At 49.1% G+C, this 26,510-nt stretch overlaps 1 protein-coding gene across 2 annotated transcripts in view; it reads left to right on the top strand.

Moving 5' to 3' along the window:
* Positions 1 to 26,040, top strand: part of HECTD2 (HECT domain E3 ubiquitin protein ligase 2) — a 130,624-nt gene extending 104,584 nt beyond the window's left edge. For both annotated transcript variants that reach the window (XM_088474015.1, XM_088474023.1), the window contains exons 17-21: positions 2,824 to 2,911; positions 3,000 to 3,106; positions 11,631 to 11,746; positions 15,108 to 15,251; positions 25,920 to 26,040. In XM_088474015.1, coding sequence (XP_088330141.1) covers positions 2,824 to 2,911; positions 3,000 to 3,106; positions 11,631 to 11,746; positions 15,108 to 15,251; positions 25,920 to 26,040 — 576 coding nt within the window. The remainder of the gene's footprint in view (positions 1 to 2,823; positions 2,912 to 2,999; positions 3,107 to 11,630; positions 11,747 to 15,107; positions 15,252 to 25,919) is intronic.
* The last annotated feature ends 470 nt before the right edge of the window (positions 26,041 to 26,510 follow it).

The following is a 26,510-nucleotide window of genomic DNA, read 5'->3' as shown; positions in this document are numbered from 1 at the left end:
AAAACGGGGAGTGGAGATCAGAACGCAGGCGTGCTTAAAGGTCAAAATGGGCGTTTTATGGGTGTGCATAATTAATACAGCAGCGTCATTGACCACGTCACTGGGTTATTTTATAGTCAGAACTGCTCGCAAGATTGTGGTAGGAAAAACCAACCACAAGAATAGCAAGCAGTTCATACGCTGGTCGATGTACTCGATTAATCTAATAAATAGCGGACATGACGTAGGATGCAAGCGGCCAGGGGGCGTAGTTTTCAAAAAAACGAACGCAAGTTTTGTTCGCTCGTTCAGACCTAGAGGCGTGAACAGACCGCAAAGAGCAAAGGGTTCATTTGAATACCCACCCCTTTTTTCTGAACGAGCGAGCGCAAATAGCGTCCGGCTCTGAATCAGGCCCAGAGGTCCTAGTTCTTCAGATTGCTCTGCTTGTGATAGAGTAATAGCTGTTATATTGATTGAATGGCAGAAGTATAATGAAATACCATGTTTAGTAATGTGATTGGTATTTTATCAGAAGTGTTAAGATCAGCAGTTTGTGCATGCCATAGTTGTATAGTGGGCAGGACTGGTGCTGGTACGCTGGGTGACTTATGCAACTTCTTCCAGCCACCCTCCGGCATTGTCTGTAGCAGCATCTCTCATGCTCCTTGGCCTGTGAAGCTAGAATGTGACATCATAATCCAGCGCCACACTGGGGCATTTCCTTGCCACTGGCAGCCTCACTTGTAATAAAAATGCTGACTGCTGTCCTTCCATGTGAACAGTCTATTTACTAAGCCTTGGATGCATAGAAAGTCGACGGAGATAAGGTACCAACCAACTAGCTCCTAACTGTCATTTTTGAAACACAGCCTGTGAGATAGCAGTTAGAAGCTGAATGGCTGGTACCTTATCTCTGTTCACTTTATCTCCATCCAGGGGAGTGGGACAGGTACTGATTACCCGGGCCTGGTCTTTTCTCGGGGGTGAGAGGGGGCAGGGCCAGTCATAGAGGCAGAGTAATGTCACCTCCCCTCACTATATTCATATATATAGTGGATTTTTTAAGAGCTGGTGTCTTTTTCAGTGGCCCTGGGTGTAACAGGGTAGATAAGAGCACTAAATGAGTGAATTTATGTCACTCAATCAGCTGTTAGGATGCATCCTGATTCTTGGTGCCATAAGCGACCAGGTGCAGGAGCTGAACAGAGTGTGCTGCAAAAAAAAAGACTGCATAAGCTCTTCTTATAATAGAAGATGAATTATAGGATTTCTTCAACTTGAACAAACATAGCATCCTGTAATTGGATTAAATGAGTTGTTGCCTGATTTGTAGAGCTACCTCCCATTTGGTGTTGGTGGAATCAGTCCACCCATAGTGCATCAGCAAAGTGGTAGAAATTGCAAGGAAAGCAAGAATTAAAAGTAGCAAACTTGCTTTCCAGTACACAGAACACACTGATGGGCCTAAGACGGTCCCCCAGAAATACACAATTCCTGTAAGTCTAGGCAGTGGTGGTCCTACCTGTCTTTGCACCTGGTGCGGTCAGTGGCGGGGAGCTTGTACTGTAGCGTTGCCGCGCGCCGGTAAATATGGGGGAGTGGCCTTGCAAGTGGGGGTTGTGACCTCCTGGCCCGAACATCCGTTTTTTGTCACACCGGGGGTGCAGGTGGTGCAGGCTGCCCCCGGGGACCAACCTGTGTGAAATGTCGGCCCCCTCACTGTGCTAGGAGCCGGGTGCTGCACGAAATGTAGCACCCGGCTCCTGTCACTGAGGGGGAGCCAGCACTTTGGTGTCACCGCTCGGCTGGTGACACCTGGGTGCGGCCCGCACCCCCTTGTGACGCCAGTGAGTCCAGGTTAATTATTGTTCCCTTCTTTATCAGTTTTGCAGACGTATCTGATGTGTTTTCACACTGTGCATGTCTAGAGCTGAGTATAGGTCAGTACAGTTGTAGCAGATTGGTAGGTAACTCCACTTGCAGTTAAAGGGGATTAACTGGGTGAGACCGGGCCGTGTGCATGTAGTTAAAGATTTACTAGGGTGTACTGACGGAATTATAGACTGTGCAGACTTTCGCGCATGAGTAATTATGGGGTCTATTTACTAAGCTGTGTTAGCAGATACAGTGAATGGTGATAAGGTACCAGCCAATCAGCTCCTAACTGCCATGCCACAGGTTGTGTTTGAAAAATGGCAGTTAGGAGCTGATTGGCTGGTACTTTATAACCGTTCACTTTATCTCCTAACACAGCTTAGTACATAGACCCCTATGCCTGTTATCTGATGGATCTTTTCACTGATAATGATAAAGGCTAGACACCCAGCATTTGAGTATGGGGCAGTCCAGCCCCAGATACGCAGACTACTCCACATACTGGTGAAAACGGTGACACCATGCAGGTGCAGTAATGGACAACTAGTGTTCAACTGTGCATCGGTAACATTACATCTATTCATTCCCCAAATGCTTTACAGAGTCATTGTCTGCCTTTCTTTAGTCTGACCATCCCAATTTGTTTAAGTAGCCGAGAATAATGTAGATAATTCCCTTCTTTCATCCACTCTCCACCATATTGTGACCTTATCGCTACCTACTACACTGCCCTTATACAATTATACTTGTATCTGCCCAGTGGCACATTCCCTTCTGCATTCATGAGTGCATTATGTTACAGCAAGTATGAACTTTTAGACAATTAGTCCAATCATGGGCATATCTTATTCTACTCCAGAAGTGATTCACAAAATAAATATTTCCCTTACAAAAAAGATTTTGCTTCTGAGCATATTTGTTGTTGATTGCTGAAATGAGTATGTGTATGTTATTTATACTGTCTAGGTCTTTCAAGAGGAATTTGGAGTCATTAAATCATACAACCTTAAACCTAGTGGGGATAAAATCCCAGTCACAAACCACAACAGGAAAGGTAACTTTGTGTTTGCAGCATTGGGCACTGGGCTCTTTACAAAAATGTCAGTGTTCACAAAATATTTGTTGTTCTTTTCCACTTTTAGAGTATGTCCAACTTTATGTAGATTTCCTCCTTAACAAATCCATCTACAAGCAGTTCTCAGCATTCTACTATGGATTCCACAGTGTCTGTTCTTCAAATGCGTTAATGGTAAGAGTGCCACTGTCTGTGGTTATGTGTATCTGAGAGATTATTTGTAACTGTGCATATATGAAAAGTCTATAAATCCCCTACGATGTATGCGTGAAACAGGGTGTATGCTCAAAGGCGGTATCAGAAATTGGGCGGCAAAGTGATGGGCATTCCTGGGCGGTGATTGAGAGGTGGCATGAAGTGAACGCAAAAATATTTGTTCCATGGGTGTGACGATGGTATGCCAGTGAAAGCGGCTGCATTATTAGGCTGGGTACGCACTAAGCGATCTGCCAATGCAATGCCCGATGGTGCAGATGAACGATATATCGGGCGGGCGGTACACCCAGCTGCCGACGCCTGCAAGGTCAATGGTGTCGGTGAACGATATATCGGGCGGTCGTTCACCGGCACCATTGAGCTTGCAGGCGTTGGCAGCTGGGTGGCTCCTTCAGCCATGCATGCAGGCCAATGGAATGACCCCAATGAACGACCCGTGGGAGCCTACATAGTTGGGTACACACTACACGATGTGCCCGATATGTCTGCCCATCATGCGGGATCGGATGACATATCATCTAGTGTGTACCCAGCATTAGACGCAGAGCCGCAGACACAGAGGCCATGTTCAGACTAAGAAACTGTACCTGCCATTGGGCTGGTGCACCGATGGTGGCGTGTCCCTGATCGCTGGCGGTGTTACAATGTACAGAGATGCTGAAAGTGGGTGTCTCAGTGCTTGCTCTTTTTGTAGACGCAGGCTACTACACAAAGAGAGGCTGAAACTAGCATTTGCATATTATCGTAGCCGCACCTCCAGCAACAGACGGAAGAGCAGCCTCCACCTCAGAATCATGCCCATGGTGTTCTCTTTGGCCAACATGGTCAAAAAATTACTGATTTGACTCACAGGCTTTGACATTGTGTGGTCAGTATTGGAATATACATCTATGGGCCTAATTCCGAGATTGATGTAAATTTGATATCTATGTAAATATCCGAAGCTTGCAGATCTGGGCAGCTCTGACATGCTGCTGGCGTTTGGGGGAGACGACATCTAGCATTCCAGAAAACAGGAGCATGTCGGCCGAATCCTGGGGCTGCGTCCTTGGATACAGCTTCACTGGCCCAGGCGGCCTGATTTTGCCAGACATCCCGAGTAACCTGACGGTTACTCAAATGTTCGATGTTCACGCAGTAGATCTGATGCTGCGTCTTCAAACACAGCAGCGAATCAGAGAAGCCAGCAGTGTGCATCTTTTGCATATTTCTACTTCAGGGTCCATAGGGTATCCACAGGATACCTTGGGGTATAGGTGTGACGTCAGTCGCAGGGCACCAAAGAGTTAAGCTTTCAGCCTCCCAGGATGCACTAGGTCCCCCTCCTATACCCCGCCCCCGGGCCAAGGCACCTCAGTTTAGTTTGGTGCCCGGCCGGAGTCGGGTGCACCTGTTGGAGTGGGGGCTAGAAGAGCCCCTGAAGCTTATTCTTCATGCAGCTGTGGCTGCACAACTGGATGTACAGCATGGACAGTCAGTCCTGACGTCCATGCTGTCTTCCCTACACCCCGCCGGTACCAGAACGCCGGTACTGATCCGGGGATGCTGGTGGGCGTCTGGGGTCACAGCTAGCGGTGACCCCAGATGCTCCGGACCATGGCCGGATTCAAGGGGGACAGAGGTAAGCAGCGGGGTCCCGCGGTGGGTCCCCGCTGATCACATGGTCCTAAGTCCCCAGGCAGGGGGCTCCCTGGGGACTGGCTGCAGCGTGGAGCCAGGCGACCAACCTGCGCTTCCACTACCCCCGGGGACAGCGGACCGCAGCAGAGCGGTAGCGCTGCGGCGTCCCAGGGGTTAAATGCATGCCAGGGGAGCGCGCCTTCCCTGTCTCACAGCCGGCGCCTCCCCCGCTGCACACAGCCCTCTCTGCATGCTGCCGACTTGTCCTGTGGCAGCGCTCCTCCCCCAGGCCAGCCTCCTCTCTGCTCCTCGGCGGCCATCTTCTCCAGAACGCATGGTGAACGCTGCTGGAAGCGCTGGAAGGAAGCATCGTGGTCTGGGTCCCCCCGCATACCTCTCCTCCGCTGTGGCTCAGGTCTGTGTATGCAGCGCTGTGTCCTACCAGGCCCTGTGTCTGTGTAGTTGAGTGATCAGCGCTGTTAGTGCAGGAATTGTTATTTCTCTGCATTGTATGTGACTGTGCTAGCGCTGCTGCCTGTAATCTTTTCTTCATCTAAACTGTCAGCTTTATTACTGTCCCTGTTCTTTCTGCTAAAGCCCTTGCGGTGCGGTGCTGCAGGGTGGTCTCTCGCCTATTTAATACTTAATTGGTGAGAGAGGTCACATACGTGGTGCCATCATGTCTGAAAGTGATTTTCCCCTCCGGCTACAGTGTACCACGTGCAAAGTACCGTTAGCGGAGGGGGAGGGTAGCGCGGAGGGCCTTTGCCGGCAGTGTTTGTCCATGGCGCGGCCTATTACGGTTACAGCACCGGTACAGGAGCCGCCCTGGGCTTGTTTCGCTCAGGCGTTAACCGCTTTAGTGGGCCAGTTAGCTCCGCAGCCCGCGTTTACTCCGATGGGTTTGTCCCAGCAGTCTGTGGTGTCGTCACCCATGCAGGGGTTCCCACGACAATTGGTGGTACCCCACAGTCTCCCTATTTCCCCGCTCCCGGGTTCTCAGGAGCCAGCGTGGGTTAACTCCCTGACGAGTTCTGTACAGCACTTGTCGGATGTGTTGCAAGGGGAGTCTGTGATGCGGTCTCATAAAAGGCCGGTGGCGTCTCTGTCCGCTCCTTATGAGGATGACGAAGGGACGTCTGATGATGGGGAGATTCTAGATCCTTACGATCAGGAACCTCTCCATACTAAGGACGCTGATGCTAAGTCCAAAGTATATATTCCTGGACTTATTCGGGCGGTCCGCACAGCCTTGGTGATTGAGGACGAAGTTCCCCCAGCGGCTAAATCTAAGTATGCCTTTTTCAAAGATGTGAAGGGCGATGCCACAGTCTTTCCTCTTTCGGGTCAGTTGGTGGACCATTTAGAGGAGGCGTGGAAACAACCTGGCAAAAGATACCAGCCGCAGAGACGCCTGGCGGTGGCTTATCCGTTCGCGGATAATTATTTTGCGAAGTGGGAATCCCCTCCACAGGTGGATTCTCACGTGACCCGTCTTGTCCGTAGTGCCACATTGCCGATGCCATCCATGTCCTCCCTTAAGGATGCTACGGACCGCAAGGTAGAAATCTGCCTGAAGTCCGCTTATTCCCTTGCAGGGGGGGCAGCACGGCCGGCTATGGCCATTTGCTGGGTTGCCAGAGCGATGGAGCGCTGGGCGGATTCATTAGAGGCTTCTTTTGAATCCGACTGTCCGGCCGATCAGGCGGAGTTGATTGGCAATCTCCGTGATTCGGCCACCTACATCAACGAGGCGGCTCTAGACATTAGTACTCTGGTGTCTAGAATTTCTTCAGCAGCGGTAGCTGCTCGTCGCACCTTGTGGCTGCGATCCTGGAAGGCGGACGCAGATTCCAAGAAAGGTCTGGAAGCGTTACCGTTTACCGGAGAAGTTCTCTTCGGTCCGGATCTGGATAAGATTGTGGCCACGCTGGCGGCAGCCAAATCTGCCTGTCTCCCGTCGGCCGCTGCTCCTTCTGGTTCGGGACCATCGTCCTTTCGGTCATCTAGGGCCCAGGGCAGGCCCAAACCACAGTCGTTTCCTCGACAGGCTGGCCCTAAGAAATCGGTCAAGCCCCGGAAGCAGGCATGGAGTACCAGACGTCCGGCCCCCAAGCCAGATGACAAGCCTGCGGCCTGACGGTCCGGGCCTCCCTTTGGGGGATCCCAGGGTGGGAGGCCGCCTGCTACAGTTCGCCCAGTGTTGGTCGACCACTACGACAGACACTTGGGTTCTGGAGGTGGTTTCTCACGGATACGCCCTCTCCTTCCGGCACAGACCCCCGGCTCGCTTCTTCACCACGGGTCTCCCATCGGACCGGAACAAGGCTACGGAGCTGCGGAAGGTATTGCACACTATGCTCCAGGCTGGAGTTATAGTGGCGGTTCCATTCTCCCAGAGGGGCCAGGGTTTCTATTCAAATCTATTTTTGGTACAGAAACCCAATGGGTCATATCGTCCGATTCTCAACCTCAAAGCACTCAACAAGTCTTTGCGGGTCCAGAAGTTTCGGATGGAGACCCTACGGTCCATCATTCTGGCGCTGGAACCTGGGGACTACTTGGTGTCATTGGACATACAGGACGCTTACCTGCATGTCCCTATTCTTTGGCGCCATCAACAGTTCCTCAGGTTCGCAATCAGCAGCGACCACTTCCAGTTTCGGGCGTTACCTTTTGGCCTGGCAACAGCACCACGTGTTTTCACCAAGGTGATGGCGGTCATGGCGGCTTCTCTGCGGCTGCAGGGAGTCCGCATGTTGCCGTATTTGGACGACCTGTTATTGGTGGCAGGATCTCCAGAGCTCCTGTTACGCCACTTGGACCTGACCATTGCACTGCTGCAACGGCACGGCTGGCTAATCAACTGGCAGAAGTCCACTCTAATCCCGTCTCGGAGGATTCTGCATCTTGGAGCCTTATTGGACTCGGGACAGCAAAGGATCTTCGTGACGGAGGACAAGATCTCTGCTTTACAGTCAAGGGTGCGCAGTTGTCTGCACAGCCGCCGGGTGTCCTTACACTCGGCGATGAGGTTACTGGGCTCCATGGTGTCGGTGTTCGACATGGTGGAATACGCCCAGTTTCACTCCAGACCTCTGCAGCACCTGATCCTGTCCAAGTGGAACGGGCTGACTCAGTCTCTGAAGTCCCAGACGATTGTGCTCACCCAGGAGGTTCGCCTGTCCCTTACGTGGTGGTTACAGACGACCCACCTCAACAAGGGACGTCCGTTCTGGGTTCCAAATTGGGTCCTGTTGACAACGGACGCCAGTCTTCGGGGCTGGGGAGCAGTTTCGGGTCCACACTTGTTCCAGGGCAGGTGGACGCCGACAGAAGCGGAGCTTCCAATAAATATCTTGGAACTCCGTGCGGTCTTCAATGCTCTCCAGCAGGCACAGCGGTTTCTCCAGGGTCGCCCGGTGCAGGTCCAGTCGGACAACGCTACCACCGTGGCCTACATAAACAGGCAAGGAGGAACTCGCAGTCGGGCGGCTCTCGTAGAGGTCTCTCGGATCCTGGTTTGGGCGGAGCGCAATCTTCCGGCCATATCAGCGGTCTTCATCCCGGGAGTGCTCAATTGGGAGGCGGACTTTCTAAGTCGCCAGGACGTTCATCCGGGGGAATGGTCCCTGCACCCGGACGTTTTTCAACTACTGGTGGACAGGTGGGGTCTTCCAGAAATCGACCTCATGGCGTCCCGGCACAACAACAAGTTGCCGGTGTACGGGTCTCGCACAAGAGACGAAGGGGCGTCTCTGGTGGATGCTCTGTCCGTCCGGTGGACGTTCCGGTTCGCATACCTGTTCCCTCCGGTCTCCCTTCTTCCACGGGTAATCCGGAAATTCAAACAGGAAGGAGGGACGCTCCTGTTGATAGCTCCCGCGTGGCCCAGACGGCACTGGTTCTCAGACCTTCAGGGTCTGTCCGTGGACATTCCTCTGCGGTTGCCGCTACGACCGGACCTTCTGTCTCAGGGTCCTTGCCTTCACCCGGACCTGACTCGGCTGTCTTTGACGGCGTGGCTGTTGAGACGGCCATGCTGAGGTCCCGGGGGTTTTCCAGCTCTGTGGTGCGTACCATGTTGCGAGCTCGGAAACCGTCTTCCGCGAGGATATACCATCGCGTGTGGCATACGTTCTTCCAGTGGTGTCGACCGAGAGGTTATGCACCGCGGGAGTTTCGTCTGTCTCGGATTCTCGCCTTCCTGCAAGCGGGACTAGATCATGGGCTTCGCCTTGCTTCTTTGAAGGTACAGGTTTCGGCCCTATCTGTCTGGTTTCACCGTAGGATTGCTACAATCCCGGATGTGCGCACCTTTATGCAGGGCGTTCTCCGCATTCAGCCGCCCTTTGTTCCACCTGTGGCGCCTTGGGATTCGGCTGTGGTCCTGAGGGCTCTCCAAGGACCGCCGTTTGAACCACTGGGCTCAGTGGATCTTAAATGGCTAACAGCTAAGACTGTTTTCCTTCTGGCCATTGCTTCGGCCAGACGTGTTTCTGAGTTAGGGGCTCTTTCTTGTAGACCCCCTTTCTTGGTTTTTTATGGGAACAGGGCAGTGCTCCGCACTCGGCCCGAGTTTCTTCCCAAAGTTGTTTCCCAGTTTCATATTAACGAGGAAATAGTTGTTCCGGCCTTTAACTCACCGGGTCTTTCCGTGGGTGAGGCCTCTTTGGATGTTGTGCGGGCCTTAAGGACTTATGTTGACCGCACTTCTTCGTTTAGGAAGTCGGACGCTTTGTTTGTCCTCTTTGGCTTCCGTAAAAAGGGTTGGCCTGCTTCAAAGCAAACTTTGGCAGCCTGGATCCGTATGGCTATTTCTGAAGCTTATCTTCATGAAGGCCTACCGGTCCCTCCTTCTCTGAAGGCTCATTCCACTAGGTCTGTGGGTCCTTCGTGGGCAGCTCGACGTGGTGCCTCGGCAGTTCAGATCTGCAAGGCTGCTACGTGGTCTTCTGTCCATACCTTCGTGAGGTATTACAGGTTTGACACCTTCGCCTCTCAGGATGCTTCCTTCGGGCGGCGGATTCTCCTTTCTGCACAGGAGCGTCCCCACCCTTAAAGGATACTGCTTTGGGACATCCCCAAGGTATCCTGTGGATACCCTATGGACCCTGAAGTAGAAAATATGAGATATGGTAAGAACTTACCCTTGTTATCTCTATTTCTACGAAGTCCATAGGGTTCCACAGGACTCCCGCCCTGTCGCACCTGTGCTGCAGATGGGCTTTGCTCTGGTCACCGGTTTTCCGTCTCCCTCTGGTGAGAATGTGATTCTTGTTTGTGTCCAGATCTTTGTTCTCTCTCTTCCTTCTCCTCCTCCGGCCTATGGCTTGGTAACTAACTGAGGTGCCTTGGCCCGGGGGCGGGGTATAGGAGGGGGACCTAGTGCATCCTGGGAGGCTGAAAGCTTAACTCTTTGGTGCCCTGCGACTGACGTCATCACCTATACCCCAAGGTATCCTGTGAAACCCTATGGACTTCGTAGAAATAGAGATAACAAGGGTAAGTTCTTACCATATCTCATATTTTAACATACAAAGACACAGCAGCTGTGCTATAGCTTCCGTTCCTGAATCCGACCCTATGTCCAAATTCCTCATTCATATTAGTAGCCAAGATATACTGATCCTATGGAGAGGGGGTAGTAGAACATTCAGCCAATGACTGCACTTATGGACAAAGTTAGAATCTTCCAACCTCATTTTCCGTTAGCCACAAGTGATATCTGTTCAATCAAGTTTTGATGTTAATCAGTGGCTGTTCCTTTTGGAGCATATACAGTAATTAGGAGCCAGTTCACTATAACATTCCCTAATTGGCCAAGTTTTTGTGATGTCAAAGAAGTGCAGTGGTTCTAGCATTAGAATATAAACAAAATATTCTGTTTCCATGTCGTATAAGATGGAGCTCTAGTCATGCATGTCAAAGGTATTACTCTGTAACAGTCCCTAAATCTCTACTGCTAATTACTGAAATGTTGAAAAGTAACAAGAACGATTCTCATCCTTGTACTCTAAGGGGTATATTTACTAAAGTGAGAGTTTTTAGAAGTGGAGATGTTGCACATAGCAAGCAATCAGATTCTACAGTACTTAACATTTCACTAGCACCTTCTAGAAGATAATAGCTAGAATCTGATTGGTTGCTATGGGCAACATCTCCAATTCTAAAACTCTCACTTTAGTAAATATACCCCTAAGAGTACAAGGATGAGAATCGTTCTTGTTACTTTTCAACATTTCAGTAATTAGCAGTAGAGATTTAGGGACTGTTACAGAGTAATACCTTTGACATGCATGACTGCATGAAAAATGAGTGAACGCATATGGGCCAATGCAGATTTGTGTAATTCTGACAATCATGCCTGTTTGCACAGGTGGTACAGGGGAGACAAAGAGCACTTTAATAGAGGCATAATGCAATGACGGTATGTTTGCATTATTCTGAACACATGCAGACTATGACAAAGATCCATATGCACATAAGAGAGCCTTATTACTTCCAGGTGATCATTGGTAGGTGCAAATAGCTTATGACAATGGTCACAGCACTCGCTAACCACTTGTGATCGATTACGCTGACGCTAATTTATTTTTTGTTCATGTGCATTTTTAGCAAAATGATTTATTTTTTAGTTTGTTTGTATTTGTACATGAGATGGGAAGTTGATTCTTCTGTATTAGAGAAGTTTTAACAGTTTTATTGATGCCTAAGAGTGAGTGCATTTGTTACTAATAAAATAAATGGTTTAAAACATGAGCGCAAGTGTGTGTGAAATATGCTTGGAGTAAACCAGGCACTCCGTAATTTATAGGCTTTATCTTATCGATATAAACGGTACTTTTTTTTTTTTGTTAAGTTACTCCGACCAGAAGAAGTGGAGATCCTTGTGTGTGGGAGTCCTGAATTAGACATGCACGCACTCCATAAAAATACACAGTATGATGGCTACCAGAAAACAGATCTGACAGTCAGGTGAGATGGATTTTATTAAAATTTGAAAACTAGTCTTAGGAAATATCTTTGCTGCTTAATATGCCCCATACTAATCCGACGGGTTTCCAAAGTCAAAGATTACAATGGTCACCAGCGTTACAGTAGGAATTTTTATAAGACAACAGTCACGCAGAGAGAAATATAATATACTACCCAGTCAGACGTCTGCTGGTACCATGCAGCCACTCTGCATGCAGCTGTTCCACAGGTTCAGTGCCCCAGCAGGAAACACTCTGGTAATAACTCTGGTTCCAGTTAGTGTGACCCGAAAAGTTGCCATACACACAGACCAACCGCAGTCACCTGCCAAATACATTTTCATGCTCATACAGTATGGCAGGCTTGGAAGCAATCGGGAAGCTGACTGCCTATATACCGGCAGCAGGCCGACTGTCTTATCCCGGCAAGGGTGAAATGCCGGGCGTCTAGGTGTAGACCCCGACGCCGGGAGACCGGCACCCGGCATCACGATCGTAGTGATGCCGGGCGCCGCGAGCGGAGGGGGAGGGTTAGGTTTAGGGCTCCCGGGGGGGACTTAGGGTTAGGCACCCCACCGGGAGGGTTAGGCCAGGGGGAGGGAGGGTTAGGGTTAGGCTAGGGGGAGGGAGGGTTAGGGTTAGGCACCCCCGGGGGGGACTTAGGGTTAGGCACCCCCCCGGGGGACTTAGGTTTAGGTAGCAGGGAAGGGGGTGGTTAGGGTTAGGCACTTAGAGGGGGGATTAGGGTTAGGCACTTGGGGGGGAAGTTAGGGTTAGGCACCCTAAGGAGGGTTAGGGTAAGGGGGGTTAGGTTAGGTTAGTGGATACTTACCTATCCACGATAGGGATTTCCAGCGCTGTCCGGCTTCCGCTGCGTCGCACTCTGCTCCTGTCGGGCTGCCGCTGACGGGAATCGAACAGTCGGCCATGCGGCCGGCGGTATTTCATACCCATTCCCCAGGCGTTACCAAATTATATACAGGGGTAGTTGAAGCGCTGCCACCTGTGATTAGGTATATGTTGCGTGATGTAAATGATAAGGTGGTACAAATTAAAAACATATATGAACAGTTACTACCCTAAGATAAGGCCTTACAGTATACAGTATGTGAAAGATATGTATGTGTAAGATACACACACCCTGTTATTTGGATATATTGCAGACAAATACAATGTTTTGCCAATATATATTTTTTTTGAACTCCTGTTTGGTAAATACTATGTGCAAAGTTTGTCACTTGCAATGATTAACTCACTCCACATTTCACCAAGAGGTATTATTTCACGTGGGAATGAGGCTTTGTAGCTTTCTGCAGGTTTCTATCATTGCAAATATGCGCATACAGATGTGTCCTCATATATCTAACCTCAGTACGCCATGCAACGCGACTTGCCTGGTGTAAGTGAGCCGCCAGGTCCTGTGCTACTCCGCTAGCATCAGCCGTCTTTTTCTGCTGAAATGGACGCACCAGCAGAATGCGCTGATTAATTTCATATGCGACACTTATCTGTGTGCACCCGAGCACAACAAAACTTGATAGGAAAAAAGCTGCGGCCGCTACATTGTAGCTTTTCGTATTCAGATTCAGAGACTCAGTCGCACACAGATATAAAAGTGTCACACATCAAATTACTCAGCACAGTCTGCTGGAGCATCCTAGTCACATCTCATTGCGACTAAGACACATTTTCTGCAAAAAAGACACCCGGTGCTAGCAGAGTCTCACAGAGCCTGGCGCGCCGAGAACGGCTTTTTGGCGAGACTGCAGTAAAGATGAGTAAGTAAACATCTTTATATATAACCCATGCTCTAATCCTGTGTATGATATATGCTGTCCATGTTAGGACAATTATCCTATGTGCATATTATATCACTTGTCATTCATTTCTAGCTTTCTTCTTGCTAAACCACCACATGCCTTTCCCAAGACCATCTCTTAAGGTGGCCATACACGGTGAGATTCAAAAGTTGGTCAGATCAGTTGTACGATTTCCCTTGAAAATTCTTCCCTTCATATACAGGACGATTTGTATTTAAAATGCAACTATTTCACATAAGACCATACGATTTGATCAATCACATCACATAATGTGTGTCAATTCCTACACGATCAGTTGAGATCTCTCTGCAAAACCATCTGATCTGCGATTCAACTATACGACGGCGAGGACGCGCATTGGGGTCGCAGAACACTCAAAATACAACTATTTTCAAATGATTGGTCTGTCCAACCTGTAGAAACTGCCCAAATCGTGTGATCAGTCGTCCCGTGTATGGCCAGCATTAGGTTACCTTCCTTAAATCTATCAGTGCCAAGGCACCGTGATGGTACCTCAGAAGGCCAAGTCCTTTTTGGATTATTTGAGCTGTCTCAGTTTCACCAGGAATAACGGTTTTATCTTTAACCAAGACATATCCATATTGTTATTATTGTTATTCAGGACAGCTGAGTACATGATTATCATGGGCCTGATTTTGAGTTGCACACGTCTGCGGCCACTGTTCCCCATGGCTGCGGCACTGCAATCACTTCCATATGCTAAGTCACAATTCTGTGCATCTGAACGAGCAAGCTTACCCCGCCCATTATGCTACCATCCGTGGACGCAACCATAAGAGCTGTAGCTAGACTTTTTGGTGCCCTGTGCCAGAGAGAGCATTGGAGCCCCCCCACATCCTATTGTTTTCTGATATATCCCAAAGCTACTTCTACAAAATTAATTCATATGCAAAAATGTAGATATTTTATTCTGTGACTTATAAAGTTTACAGTGATACCATATATGTGCACTTTTATGGAGGTTTTATGTATGTTTTGTGCCATAATAACAATTATAATTGAAATGTGCATGTTCTTGCATCCTACAAACTTGGGATAGCCCTCAGTATGGCTCTCACCAGCTGATTGTATTGTAAGAACCAGGTACCTGCTGTGGGAGAATACAATGACAGTTATATGGGAGGGACCTCATCAAAGTTTAAATATGGGAAAGTTGTAAAAGTGTTTAGAAAAGTTAGTATCAAGTGGATAACCCCATTCAATCGTTTTCATTTTTTCCTAAATCTGCCGGCCATGTTGTGAATGTTTGTCATTGATCCTATTAAAACTTTTGTCACCTTTCCTGTATCTTTGCGATTGTTAGGAAAGTCATGTGATGACATCAGTCACATGACCACACTGTGGGAGTACCTGAGAACCACAAAGCTCTTGATAAATATAATCATTTTAGAAATGTTTAAAATACTTATGATGTGGGGTGGTGTCCTGTTTTAATATGGTAACCATTCACATCAAAGCAAATAATTAGATGGAAGACAAACCCTATGTAATAGAATGCTAACACTAATAATACTTTTACAGATATTTTTGGGATGTTGTTCTCGGATTTCCTCTTGATCTTCAGAAGAAGTTGCTACATTTTGCCACAGGAAGTGACAGGGTGCCAGTTGGAGGGATGGCGGACTTGAATTTCAAGATATCAAAAAACGAAACACCAACTAATTGGTAATCATGTAATATGTATTGTTCTTACAGGAACTGAGTGTTATTAGCCTGCAAACTTGTACCATACTTACCTACCTTTTATAATCTCTTCCCGGGAGAAGCCCGGGTAAGAGACGCAGCAGGGGGCCGATGGGGGCGGGGCCTAATGATTTGCGTCATTAAGTCCCGCCCCCTCGCGGTAAAACTGCCGCGATTGGGTAAAATTTACATAGGGCGCGGGGCCAAATGCTGTGATTCATGCAGAATCACCTCTTAAGCCCCGCCCCCTTCACGGAGACCCGCGATCGCCGTGGGTATTCTCTTCATTCTGCCCACTTCACTAGGAAGTGGGCAGAATGCGGGAGAAATGCCTACCCTTCCGGGGGTGCGGGGGGTTACCCGAAAAATCGGGAGCCTCCCGCGAAAACCGGGAGGGTAGGCATGTATGACTTGTACCATTAAATTCCTTAATTCCACTGCTACTCAGTGTATCAGTTTACAAAGCACTCAAGACCTCTACAGAACATTGCTCTGTGTCAGTTACACTCATATTCGTATAATATGTTGTGTATACCATTCTTACAAACCAGTAATATCCCATAAAATGGAATTGTTTGTAAACCTAAGGACTTGTTCACCTTCTCTGCGTTTGGAGTTCTGTTGTGGTGGACTTTATTGTCCCTTACAATGTGAACAATGATCCTTGGGTTACCCTGTGCCTTATAGGCAGCAGGCATGAGGTCAGCGAGTCATGCACATTGCTTGTAAAATGTGTTAGAAAGTTGCAGTGTGACAAAGCTCTTCCTTCCTCACACATTACAATATTTCCAAATAAATAAGCAAAATTCTGCTAGGCAGAACTGCCCTGTATGCAGTGACATCACAAGGGGGAGAGGGCCGCACCTGGGTGTCACCCGAAAAGGGGTAACACCAAAGTGCAGGTTCCACCTCAGTGACAGGAGCTGGGTGCTGTACTGTAGAATTATGTGCAGCACTCTGCTCCTGTCACAGTAAGGGAGCCGGCACTACAAGTACAGTGGTCCATGTGGGCAGCCCGTATCTCCCGGACCTCCGGAGAGAATTAAACCGGGGTTCGGGTTCATGACCCTGCCCCCACATGCGAGGCCACGTCCCTTATCACAAGACCACACCCACTTTTTCCCGAGGCACAGCTATGCCGCGCTCACTGCTCTGCTGCCCGCACCGGGTGCATCTAAAGGTAGGGACGCCACTGCCTGTATGCTACTTATAGATCCATCATCCACTATTTTATCCATGCTGACATTAGGTAAGGCCTGTAACCTTTTACAGATTCAATAGAAATGGCTATTCAACCAACTGGAGAGCTTTAACTTCTTCTTTTATTTTTTAATACTAATGTCTCGGGCATTGTCTTTTGTCAGTTGCACCCAGATTCTCTTGTTAAGTCAATGCATTTTTGATCTTCTTAGCCTTATAAAACATCCACTACAGCACATTTACTTGAATATACATACATGCACACATACACTTACTGGCTCATTGTGCACATACTGTATTGTATTGATAATCTCTCGTTCCCCCCAATTTTCTGATCTTTACACTGTATCCTTGTCTCTCCCACTAATGTTTCTCGCCACTGTGTCCTTGGCTTCTGCACCATGGGGTAAATTTACTAAAGTTTGATTTGGTATTTGATTTTATGAATCAATAAAATCGACTGAAATCAAATTTATATCGAACTGCAAAATCCCTTAACAAATCCTTATTTACTAATATTCGATTTTGCATTCGATTCTCAAATCAAATTTGATTTTGGTTGATTTAAAGAAGGGATTTTTTTGTTCAGTTTATGAAATCTCTTCCAAAATCAAACCTCAAATCCCCTTTAAAATCGAATCTAAATCGAACTCAAGTTCTTCATTACTTCCTATTGGGCCAAATGTATCACATGCACACTAATTAACAGGGGAAAAAAATTGGAAACATTTGTGCACACTCTAGAAAAGTGAAAGTGAGTTGTCAGGTGTGTGCATAATGCAGCGAGTGTTGTATCCAAATTTTTCAGCATTTGTGAGTATGGGAGCTGAAAGGAGTAGAAGTCCGCTATTTATTAGATTAATCGAGTACATCGAACAGGATATGAACTGCTCGCTATTCTTGTGGTTGGTTTTTTCAACCGCTATTTTGCGAGCAGTTCTGAGTTAAAAAAAACCAAGTGACGTGGTCATTGACGCTGCTGTATTAATTATGCACACCCATAAAACGCCCGTTTTGACCTTTAAGCACGCCTGCGATCGGATCTCCACTCCCCGTTTTCAAGCACCTTCCCCTGTTACCACCCACATACGCCTCATTCTGTCACTCAAAATAGCAGGCACTCGCTATATTGCGTACAAATGATTTTCGGCCGCACTGACTGGTTCGCGCATGCGTACTAAAAACCGTACGCATGCGCAGATGTGCGAACATCGCTCGGAATGAGCGTACTGCCGCTAGCGAGTGGCTCTGAATGAGGGCCTAAATCACCTGTTGGGGGAAACATTTTTTTAGAATATACAGATGTGCCCAAATATATCTATCCTCTGTGCGCTACAAGTCGCGACAAACAACGCGGGAGCTCAGTGTGACTCGGTAGCGCCAAGCATCTTTGCATGTGCCTTTATATCTTGAAATGCGTCTTATTCGCACAACAATGAGAATAAATTCCAATTATATGCAGCATGCCTATATTCTCTGTGTGCGTCTGCAGGTGTATCTGCATGCTAAAAAATGTTACAGTGTTATTGCGGCTGACCCTGTAACGTAGCGTTTTGCATGCAGATACACCCGCACTCGCTCAAAAACATAGGCATGCTGCATATCAGAAGCTGCTTGTGCTATCTATTCGCATCATTGTGCAAATAAGACGCATTTGAAGGTTAAAAGACACTCGGCGCTACCGAGTCACACTGAGCTCCCACGTTATGTGTGGCGCAACTTGTAGCACATGGAGAATAGATGTATGTGGACACATTTGTATATTCGATTTTGAGTGAAATTCGGTTTTATGTTCGATTTGACATTCGATTTTGGCTTTAGTAAAGCTCCAATATGGAAATCGTTTAAAAATTGAATGGCAAATTGATCAAAATCGATCTTAGTAAATATACCCCCCCATGTTCTAGCCCTGCAAGTGCCTCTCTCCTTCTCAGATTATCCTTTCATCTATGTTCCCACGCTTCAGTGCCTCTCTCTCCCTCAGATTATCCTTTCATCTATGTTCTAGCGCTGCAGTGCCTCTCTCTCCCTCAGATTATCCTTTCATCTATGTTCTAGCCCTGCAGTGCCTCTGCCCCCTCAGATTATCCTTTCATCTATGTTCTAGCGCTGCAGTGCCTCTCTCTCCCTCAGATTATCCTTTCATCTATGTTCTAGCGCTGCAGTGCCTCTCTCTCCCTCAGATTATCCTTTCATCTATGTTCTAGCGCTGCAGTGCCTCTCTCTCCCTCAGATTATCCTTTCATCTATGTTCTAGCCCTGCAGTGCCTCTGCCCCCTCAGATTATCCTTTCATCTATGTTCTAGCGCTGCAGTGCCTCTCTCTCCCTCAGATTATCCTTTCATCTATGTTCTAGCGCTGCAGTGCCTCTCTCTCCCTCAGATTATCCTTTCATCTATGTTCTAGCGCTGCAGTGCCTCTCTCCCCCTCAGATTATCCTTTCATCTATGTTCCAGCGTTGCAGTGCCTCTCTCTCCCTCAGATTATCCTTTCATCTATTTTTTATCCCTGCAGTGCCTCTCTCCCCTCAGATTTTCCTTTCATCTATGTTCTAACCCTGAAGTGCCTCTCTAACCTTCGTATCACCCCTTCCCCATGCTTTTAGCATTACATAATAGCAGCCCAGCTAACTTTTCAAATTAAAGCCACATTATAGGAATTATGTAGTGCTGATTACAACTTTACTCTGCTGCTAGAACTGGAGATTGGGAGACATGAAGAATTAATGTCAGTTACCTGTGTCTCCCGAGCACCCCATCCCAGCAGTCATATGGCCACTATAGCAGCACTACTTTTCTCCTAGACTATGGTCTGTCTTCACATGTTTTCTTTTTGTTTTTTTGACTGCTGTTTATGTTAAATACTGACCCTACAACTTGAATGTCGCAGCAGGAAACGGGATTCGTCAGATCAGGCAACGTTTTTTTTCCCAATCTTCAACTTTCCAATTTTGCTGAGATTGTGCTCACTGTAGCCCTCGTTTCCTGTCCTTAGCTGACTACTGCCAGAACCCAGAGTGGTCTTCTGTTGCTGTAGCCTATCCACTAAAAACAATTGATGTCCTGTGCATTCAGAGAAGCTCTTCTGTGTATCACTGTTGTAACATATGGTTATTTGACTTTCTGCTTCCTGAACCTGTCTGGCCATTCTCCGCTGACCTATCTCATTGACAAGGCACTTTGTGCAGAGCGGCCACTGGAGGATGATTTTTGGTTTCTACAACATTTTTGTAAACTCTGGAGACTGTTCAATGCAACAGTCCCAGGAGAAAACAAGTTTGAGATGCTGACACCACCCCTTCTGGTACCAACAATCATTCCACTGTCAAAGTCACGTAGATGAAATTTCTTCTGTATTATGGTGTTTGTTTTAAACAACAACTGAACCTATTGACCATGTCTGCCTGCTACCATATGGTTGTCTGGTTAATATGCTAATAAAGTAGCCAACTGGAGAGTAATCTGACATCATTCTTCAGGATAAATTCACTTCAGTATATAGCTTTTATTTCTACTTCAGGGTCCATAGGGTATCCACAGGATACCTTGGGGTATAGGTGATGACGTCAGGCATCGGGCACCATAGAGTTAAGTTTTCAGTCCTCCCAGGATGCACTAGGGTCCCCCTCCTATACCCCGCCCCCGAGCCAAGGCACCTCAGTTTAGTTTGGTGCCCGGCCGGAGTCGGATGCACCCGTTGGAGTGGGGGCTAAGAAGAGCCCCTGACGTTTTCTTCAAGCAGCTGTGGCTGCACATCTGGAAGTACAGCATGGACAGTCAGTACTGACGTCCATGCCGTCTTCCCTCCACCCCCGCCGGTACCAGAACGCCGGTACCGATCCTGGGATGCTGGTGAGCATCTGGGGTCACAGCTAGCGGTGACCCCAGATGTTTGGGACCATGGCCGGATTCAAGGGGGACAGCAAGGTAAGCAGCGGGGTCCCGCGGTGGGTCCCCGCTGAACACATGGTCCAGAGTCCCCAGGCAGGGGGCTCCCTGGGGACTGGCTGCAGCGTGGAGCCAGGTATCTAACCTCCGCTTCCACTACCCCCCTGGGACAGTGGACCGGGCGGTAGCGCTGCGGCGTCCCGGGGGTTAAATGCATGCCAGGGGAGCGCGCCTTCCCTGTCTCACAGCCGGCGCCTCCCCTGCTGCACAGTCCTCTCTGCAACGCTGACTGGCTCTGTGGCAGCGCTCCTCCCCCAGGCCAGCCTCCTCTAAGCTCCTCGGCGGCCATCTTACAACCGCATGGTGAACGCTGCTGGAAGCCTGGAATCAAAGGCATCGTGGTCTGGGTCCCCCCCGCATACCTCTCCTCCGATTTGGGTCAGGTCTGTGTATGCAGTGCTGTGTCCTGCCAGACTCTGTGTCTGGGTAGTTGAGAATCAGCGCTGATAGTGCAGGAATTGATTTTCCTTTGCATTGTATGTGACTGTGCTAGCGCTGCTGCCTGTACTTTACTTCTTAACTGTCAGCCTTATTACTGTCCCTGTCTTTCTGCTAAAGCCCTTGTGGTGCAGTGCTGCAGGGTGGTCTCTCACTATACGGACAAGTATTGTTGAGAAGGGTCACATATTTACCATTATGTCTATAGCGGAGGGGGAGGGTAGCGCGGAAGTGCTATGCCGTCCGTGTTGTTTATTGGCGCGGCCTATTATGGTCACAGCACCGGTACAGGAGCCGCCCTGGGCTTGTTTCGCCAAGGCGCTTACAACCCTCGTGGGCCAGTTAGCTCCACAGCCTCCGTTCACTCAGATGGGATTGTCCCAGCAGTCAGTGGTGTCGTCACCCATGCAGGGTTTCCCGAGACAATTAATGGTACCCCACGGTCTCCCTATTTCCCCTCCTCAGGTCTCTCATGAGCCTGCGTGGGTTAATTAGTTAACAAGCTCTGTACAGCAGTTGTCAGACGTGTTGCAGGGGGAGTCTGTGATGCGGCCCCACAAGCGGCCGGTGGCGTCTCAGTCCGCTCCTTATGAGGATGACGACGGGACGTCTGATGATGGGGAGATTCTGGATCTTTCTGACCAGGAACCTCCCCGTCCTAAAGAGTCGGACGCTAAGTCTAAGGTGTATATACCTGGCCTTATTCGTGCAGTCCGGACTGTTTTAGTTATTGAGGATGAGGAACCTCCGGTGTCAAAGTCCAAATACGCCTTTTTCAAGGATGTTAAAGGAGATACCACAGTGTTTCCTCTTTCGGGACAATTAGTTGACCACCTAGAGGAAGCGTGGAAACAGCCAGGCAAACAATATCAGCCTCAAAGGCGTTTAGCAGTGACGTATCCGTTTGCGGACAATTATTTTGCTAAGTGGGAATCCCCTCCACAGGTGGATTCTCATGTGACACGCCTTGTCCGTAGTGCCACATTGCCCATGCCATCCATGTCCTCCCTTAAGGATGCTACGGACCGCAAGGTAGAGATCTGCCTGAAGTCCGTCTATTCCCTTGCAGGGGGGCAGCACGGCCAGCTATGGCCATTTGCTGGGTTGCCAGAGCTATGGAGCGCTGGGCTGATACGTTGGAGGCGTCCTTCGATCCCGACTGTTCGGCTGAGCAGACGGAGTTGATCGGCAATCTCCGGGATTCGGCCAGTTATATCAACAAAGCGGCCTTAGATATTAGTACCCTGGCGTCTCGAATTTCTTCGGCAGCGGCGGCTGCTCGTCGCACCTTGTGGTTGCGATCCTGGAAGGCGGACGCTGATTCCAAAAAGGGTTTGGAGGCATTGCCTTTTAACGGAGAGGTTCTCTTCGGTCCAGACCTGGACAAGATTATAGCCACGCTGGCGGCAGCTAATTCAGCATGTCTCCCGTCGGCTGCTGTTCCTTCTGGTTCAGGTACATCATCCTTTCGGTCTTATAGGGCCCAGGGTAGGCCTAAAGCACAGTCTTTTCCCCGTCAGGCTGGCCCCAAGAAATCGGCCAAGCCCCGGAAGCAGGCCTGGAGTACCAGACGTCCGGCCCCTAAGCCAGATGACAAGCCTGCGGCCTGACGGTCCGGGCCTCCCTTTGGGGGATCCCAAAGTGGGAGGCCGTCTGCTGCAGTTCGCTCAGTGTTGGTCGGTCACCACGACAGACACTTGGGTCCTCGAGGTGGTCTCACACGGGTATGCCCTCTCCTTCCGGCACAGACCCCCGGCTCGATTCTTCACCACGGGTCTACCATCAGACCGGAACAAAGTCACGGAGCTGCGGAAGGTCTTGCACACTATGCTCCAGGCTGGAGTTATAGTGCCTGTTCCATTCTCCCAGAGGGGCCAGGGTTTCTATTCCAATCTCTTTTTGGTGCAGAAACCCAATGGGTCGTTTCGTCCGATTCTCAACCTCAAAGCTCTCAACAAGTCTTTGCGGGTGCCGAAGTTTTGGATGGAGACCCTGCGGTCCATCATTCTGGCGCTGGAACCTGGGGACTACATGGTGTCATTGGACATACAGGACACTTACCTGCATGTCCCTATTCTTTTGCGCCTTCAGCAGTTCCTCAGGTTTGCAATCCGCAGCGACCACTTTCAGTTCCGGGCGTTACCTTTTGGCCTGGCCACAGCACCACGTGTTTTCACCAAGGTGATGGCGGTCATGGCGGCTTCCCTGCGGCTGCAGGGAGTCCGCACGTTGCCGTACTTGAATGACCTTCTCTTAGTGGCAGCATCTCCGGAGCTCCTTCTGCGCCACTTGGACCTGACCATTGCGCTACTGCAATGGCACGGCTGGTTGATAAACTGGCAGAAGTCCACCCTGATCCCGTCTCAGCAGATTCTGCACCTCGGAGCCTTATTGGACTCGGGACAGCAAAGGATCTTTGTGACGGGGGAAAAGATCTCTGCCTTACAGTCGAGGGTGCACAGTTGTCTGCAGAGCCGCCGGGTGTCTCTACACTCGGCGATGAGGTTACTGGGCTCCATGGTGTCGGTATTCGACATGGTGGAATATGCCCAGTTTCACTCCAGACCTCTGCAGCACCTGATCCTGTCCAAGTGGAATGGACTGCCTCAGTCTCTAACATCCCAGACGATAGTGCTCACTCCGGAGGTTCGCCTGTCCCTTGCCTGGTGGTTGCAGACAACCCATCTCAACAAGGGTCGTCCGTTCTGGGTGGCGAATTGGGTCCTGTTGATGACGGACGCCAGTCTTCGGGGCTGAGGAGCAGTTTCGGGTCCACACTTGTTCCAGGGCAGGTGGACTCCGGCAGAAGCAGAGCTTCCAATAAACATCTTGGAACTCCGAGCGGTTTTCAATGCTCTCCAGCAGGCACATCGGGTTCTCCAAGGTCACCCAGTGCAGGTCCAGTCGGACAACGCTACCACTGTGGCCTACATAAACCGGCAAGGAGTAACCCGAAGTCGGGCGGCTCTCGTAGAGGTGTCTCGGATCCTGGTATGGGCGGAGAGCAATCTTCCGGCCATATCAGCTGTCTTCATTCTGGGAGTGCTAAGCTGGGAGGCGGACTTTCTCAGTCGCCAGGACATTTATCCGGGGGAATGGTCCCTGCACCCAGACGTTTTTCAACTGCTGGTGGACAGGTGGGGTCTTCCAGAGATCGACCTCATGGCGTCCCGGCACAACAACAAGTTGCCGGTGTACGGGTCTCGCACAAGAGACGAAGAGGCGTCTCTGGTGGATGCTCTGTCCGTCCGGTGGACGTTCCGGTTTGCTTATCTCTTTCCTCCGGTTTCCCTTCTTCCACGGGTAATCTGGAAATTCAAACAGGAAGGAGGGACGCTCCTGTTGATAGCTCCCGCATGGCCCAGACGGCACTGGTTCTCAGACCTTCAGGGTCTGTCCGTGGACAGTCCTCTGCGGTTACCACTCCGACCGGACCTTTTGTCACAGGGTCCTTGTCTTCACCCGGACTTGACTCGGCTGCCTTTGACGGCGTGGCTGTTGAGACGGCCATGTTAAGGTCCAGGGGGTTTTCAAACTCTGTAGTACGTACCATGCTAAGAGCTCGGAAACCGTCTTCCGCGAGAATATACCATCGCGTGTGGCATACGTTCTTCCAGTGGTGTCGACCGAGAGGTTATGCACCGCGGGAGTTTCGTCTGTCTCGGGTACTCGCCTTCCTACAAGCGGGACTAGACCATGGCTTCGCCTTGCTTCTTTGAAGGTGCAGGTTTCGGCCCTGTCTGTCTGGTTTCATCGTAGGATTGCTACATTTCCTGATGTGCGCACCTTTATGCAGGGCATTCTGCGTATTCAGCCGCCTTTTGTTCCACCAGTTGTGCCTTGGGACTTGAATGTGGTCCTGAGGGCTCTCCAAGGACCGCCGTTTGAACCACTGGGCTCAGTGGATCTTAAATGGCTAACAGCTAAGACTGTTTTCATTCTGGCCATAGCTTCGGCCAGACGTGTTTCTGATTTAGGGGCTCTCTCTTGTAGACCCCCTTTCTTGATTTTTCATGGGAACCGGACAGTGCTACGCACTCGTCCTGAATTTCTGCCCAAAGTTGTTTCCCAGTTTCATGTTAATGAGGAAATAGTTGTTCCGGCTTTTAACTCACCTGGTCTTTCAGTGGGTGAGGCCACTTTGGATGTTGTGCGGGCCTTAAGGACATGTTGACCGCACTTCTTCGTTTAGGAAGTCGGACGCCTTGTTTGTCCTCTATGGCTTCCGTAAAAAGGGTTGGCCTGCTTCAAAGCAAACTTTGGCAGCCTGGATCCGTATGGCAATTTCTGAAGCTTATCTTCATGAAGGACTACCGGTTCCTCCTTCTGTGAAGGCTCATTCCACTAGGTCTGTGGGTCCTTCATGGGCAGCTCGACGTGTGCCTCTGCAGTCCAGATCTGCAAGGCTGCTACGTGGTCCTCTGTCCATACCTTCGTGAGGTATTACAGGTTTGACACCTTCGCCTCTCAGGATGCTTCCTTCAGGCGGCGGATTCTCCTTTCAGCACAGGAGCGTCCCCACCCTTGAAGGATACTGCTTTGGGACATCCCCAAGGTATCCTGTGGATACCCTATGGACCCTGAAGTAGAAAATATGAGATATGGTAAGAACTTACCTTTGTTATCTCTATTTCTACGAAGTCCATAGGGTTCCACAGGACTCCCGCCCTGTCGCACCTGTGCTGCAGATGGGCTTTACTCTGGTCACCGGTTTTTCCGTCTCCCTCTGGTGAGAATGTGATTCTTGTGTGTGTCCAGATCTTTTTTCTCTCTCTTCCTTCTCCTCCTCCGACCTATGGCTTTGTAACTAACTGAGGTGCCTTGGCTCAGGGGCGGGGTATAGGAGGGGGACCCTAGTGCATCCTGGGAGGACTGAAAACTTAACTCTATGGTGCCCGATGCCTGACGTCATCACCTATACCCCAAGGTATCCTGTGGAACCCTATGGACTTCGTAGAAATAGAGATAACAAAGGTAAGTTCTTACCATATCTCATATTTTTAGTTTGTTTTTATACATTGTTTTTTGTTTTTTTTATAAATGTGAATTATTTTATTTATTCCAGGTTGCCAACAGCACATACGTGCTTTAATCAACTGTGTTTGCCTCCCTATAAAACGAAGAAAGAATTAAAACAAAAGCTTACCATTGCCATTTCCAACACAGAAGGATTTGGGCTACAGTGAGAGGAGATGCAGAAGCCTTTGCAGACTTCAAATGTACTTATTTCATAAATCCAATGAGCATTGCAGTTGTGCTGAGAGTGCAGCAGTGCACATTTGGATGCATATGAGACTTCAGATGTAGAAGAATGAAACTTCGGAATCAAAATAGTCTTTCTAGCGGCAGCACTTCCATTGTCTGTCTTAAAATTAACCTTGTGTGCTAGAGAGACCTACAGAACATTGCAAGGGTTCATTTTGTTGTAAGGAACACAGAGCTCACTTTTACAGATTTTAGGCAACAACCTTAAGCTGTTTTAGTATTTAGTGAGACTTAGCACAGTCCATTAAACTGTTCTAGAGCTCTGCTTTTGAATGACGCTTTATTAATGTAGGGAAAAGATCCATGTGGATAGAGTTTTACATTTTTCTACTGTATGTTGTTGTAAAAAATGTTTCTGTGTTGTTAATTTTGTCAGCTCTGTGTACTAAAG

Source organism: Taudactylus pleione, unplaced genomic scaffold (genome assembly GCF_031769625.1).
Source record: "Taudactylus pleione unplaced genomic scaffold, aTauple2 ptg000016l, whole genome shotgun sequence".
Taxonomy (NCBI): Eukaryota; Metazoa; Chordata; class Amphibia; order Anura; family Myobatrachidae; genus Taudactylus; species Taudactylus pleione.
This window is presented reverse-complemented; position numbering and strand designations above follow the sequence as displayed.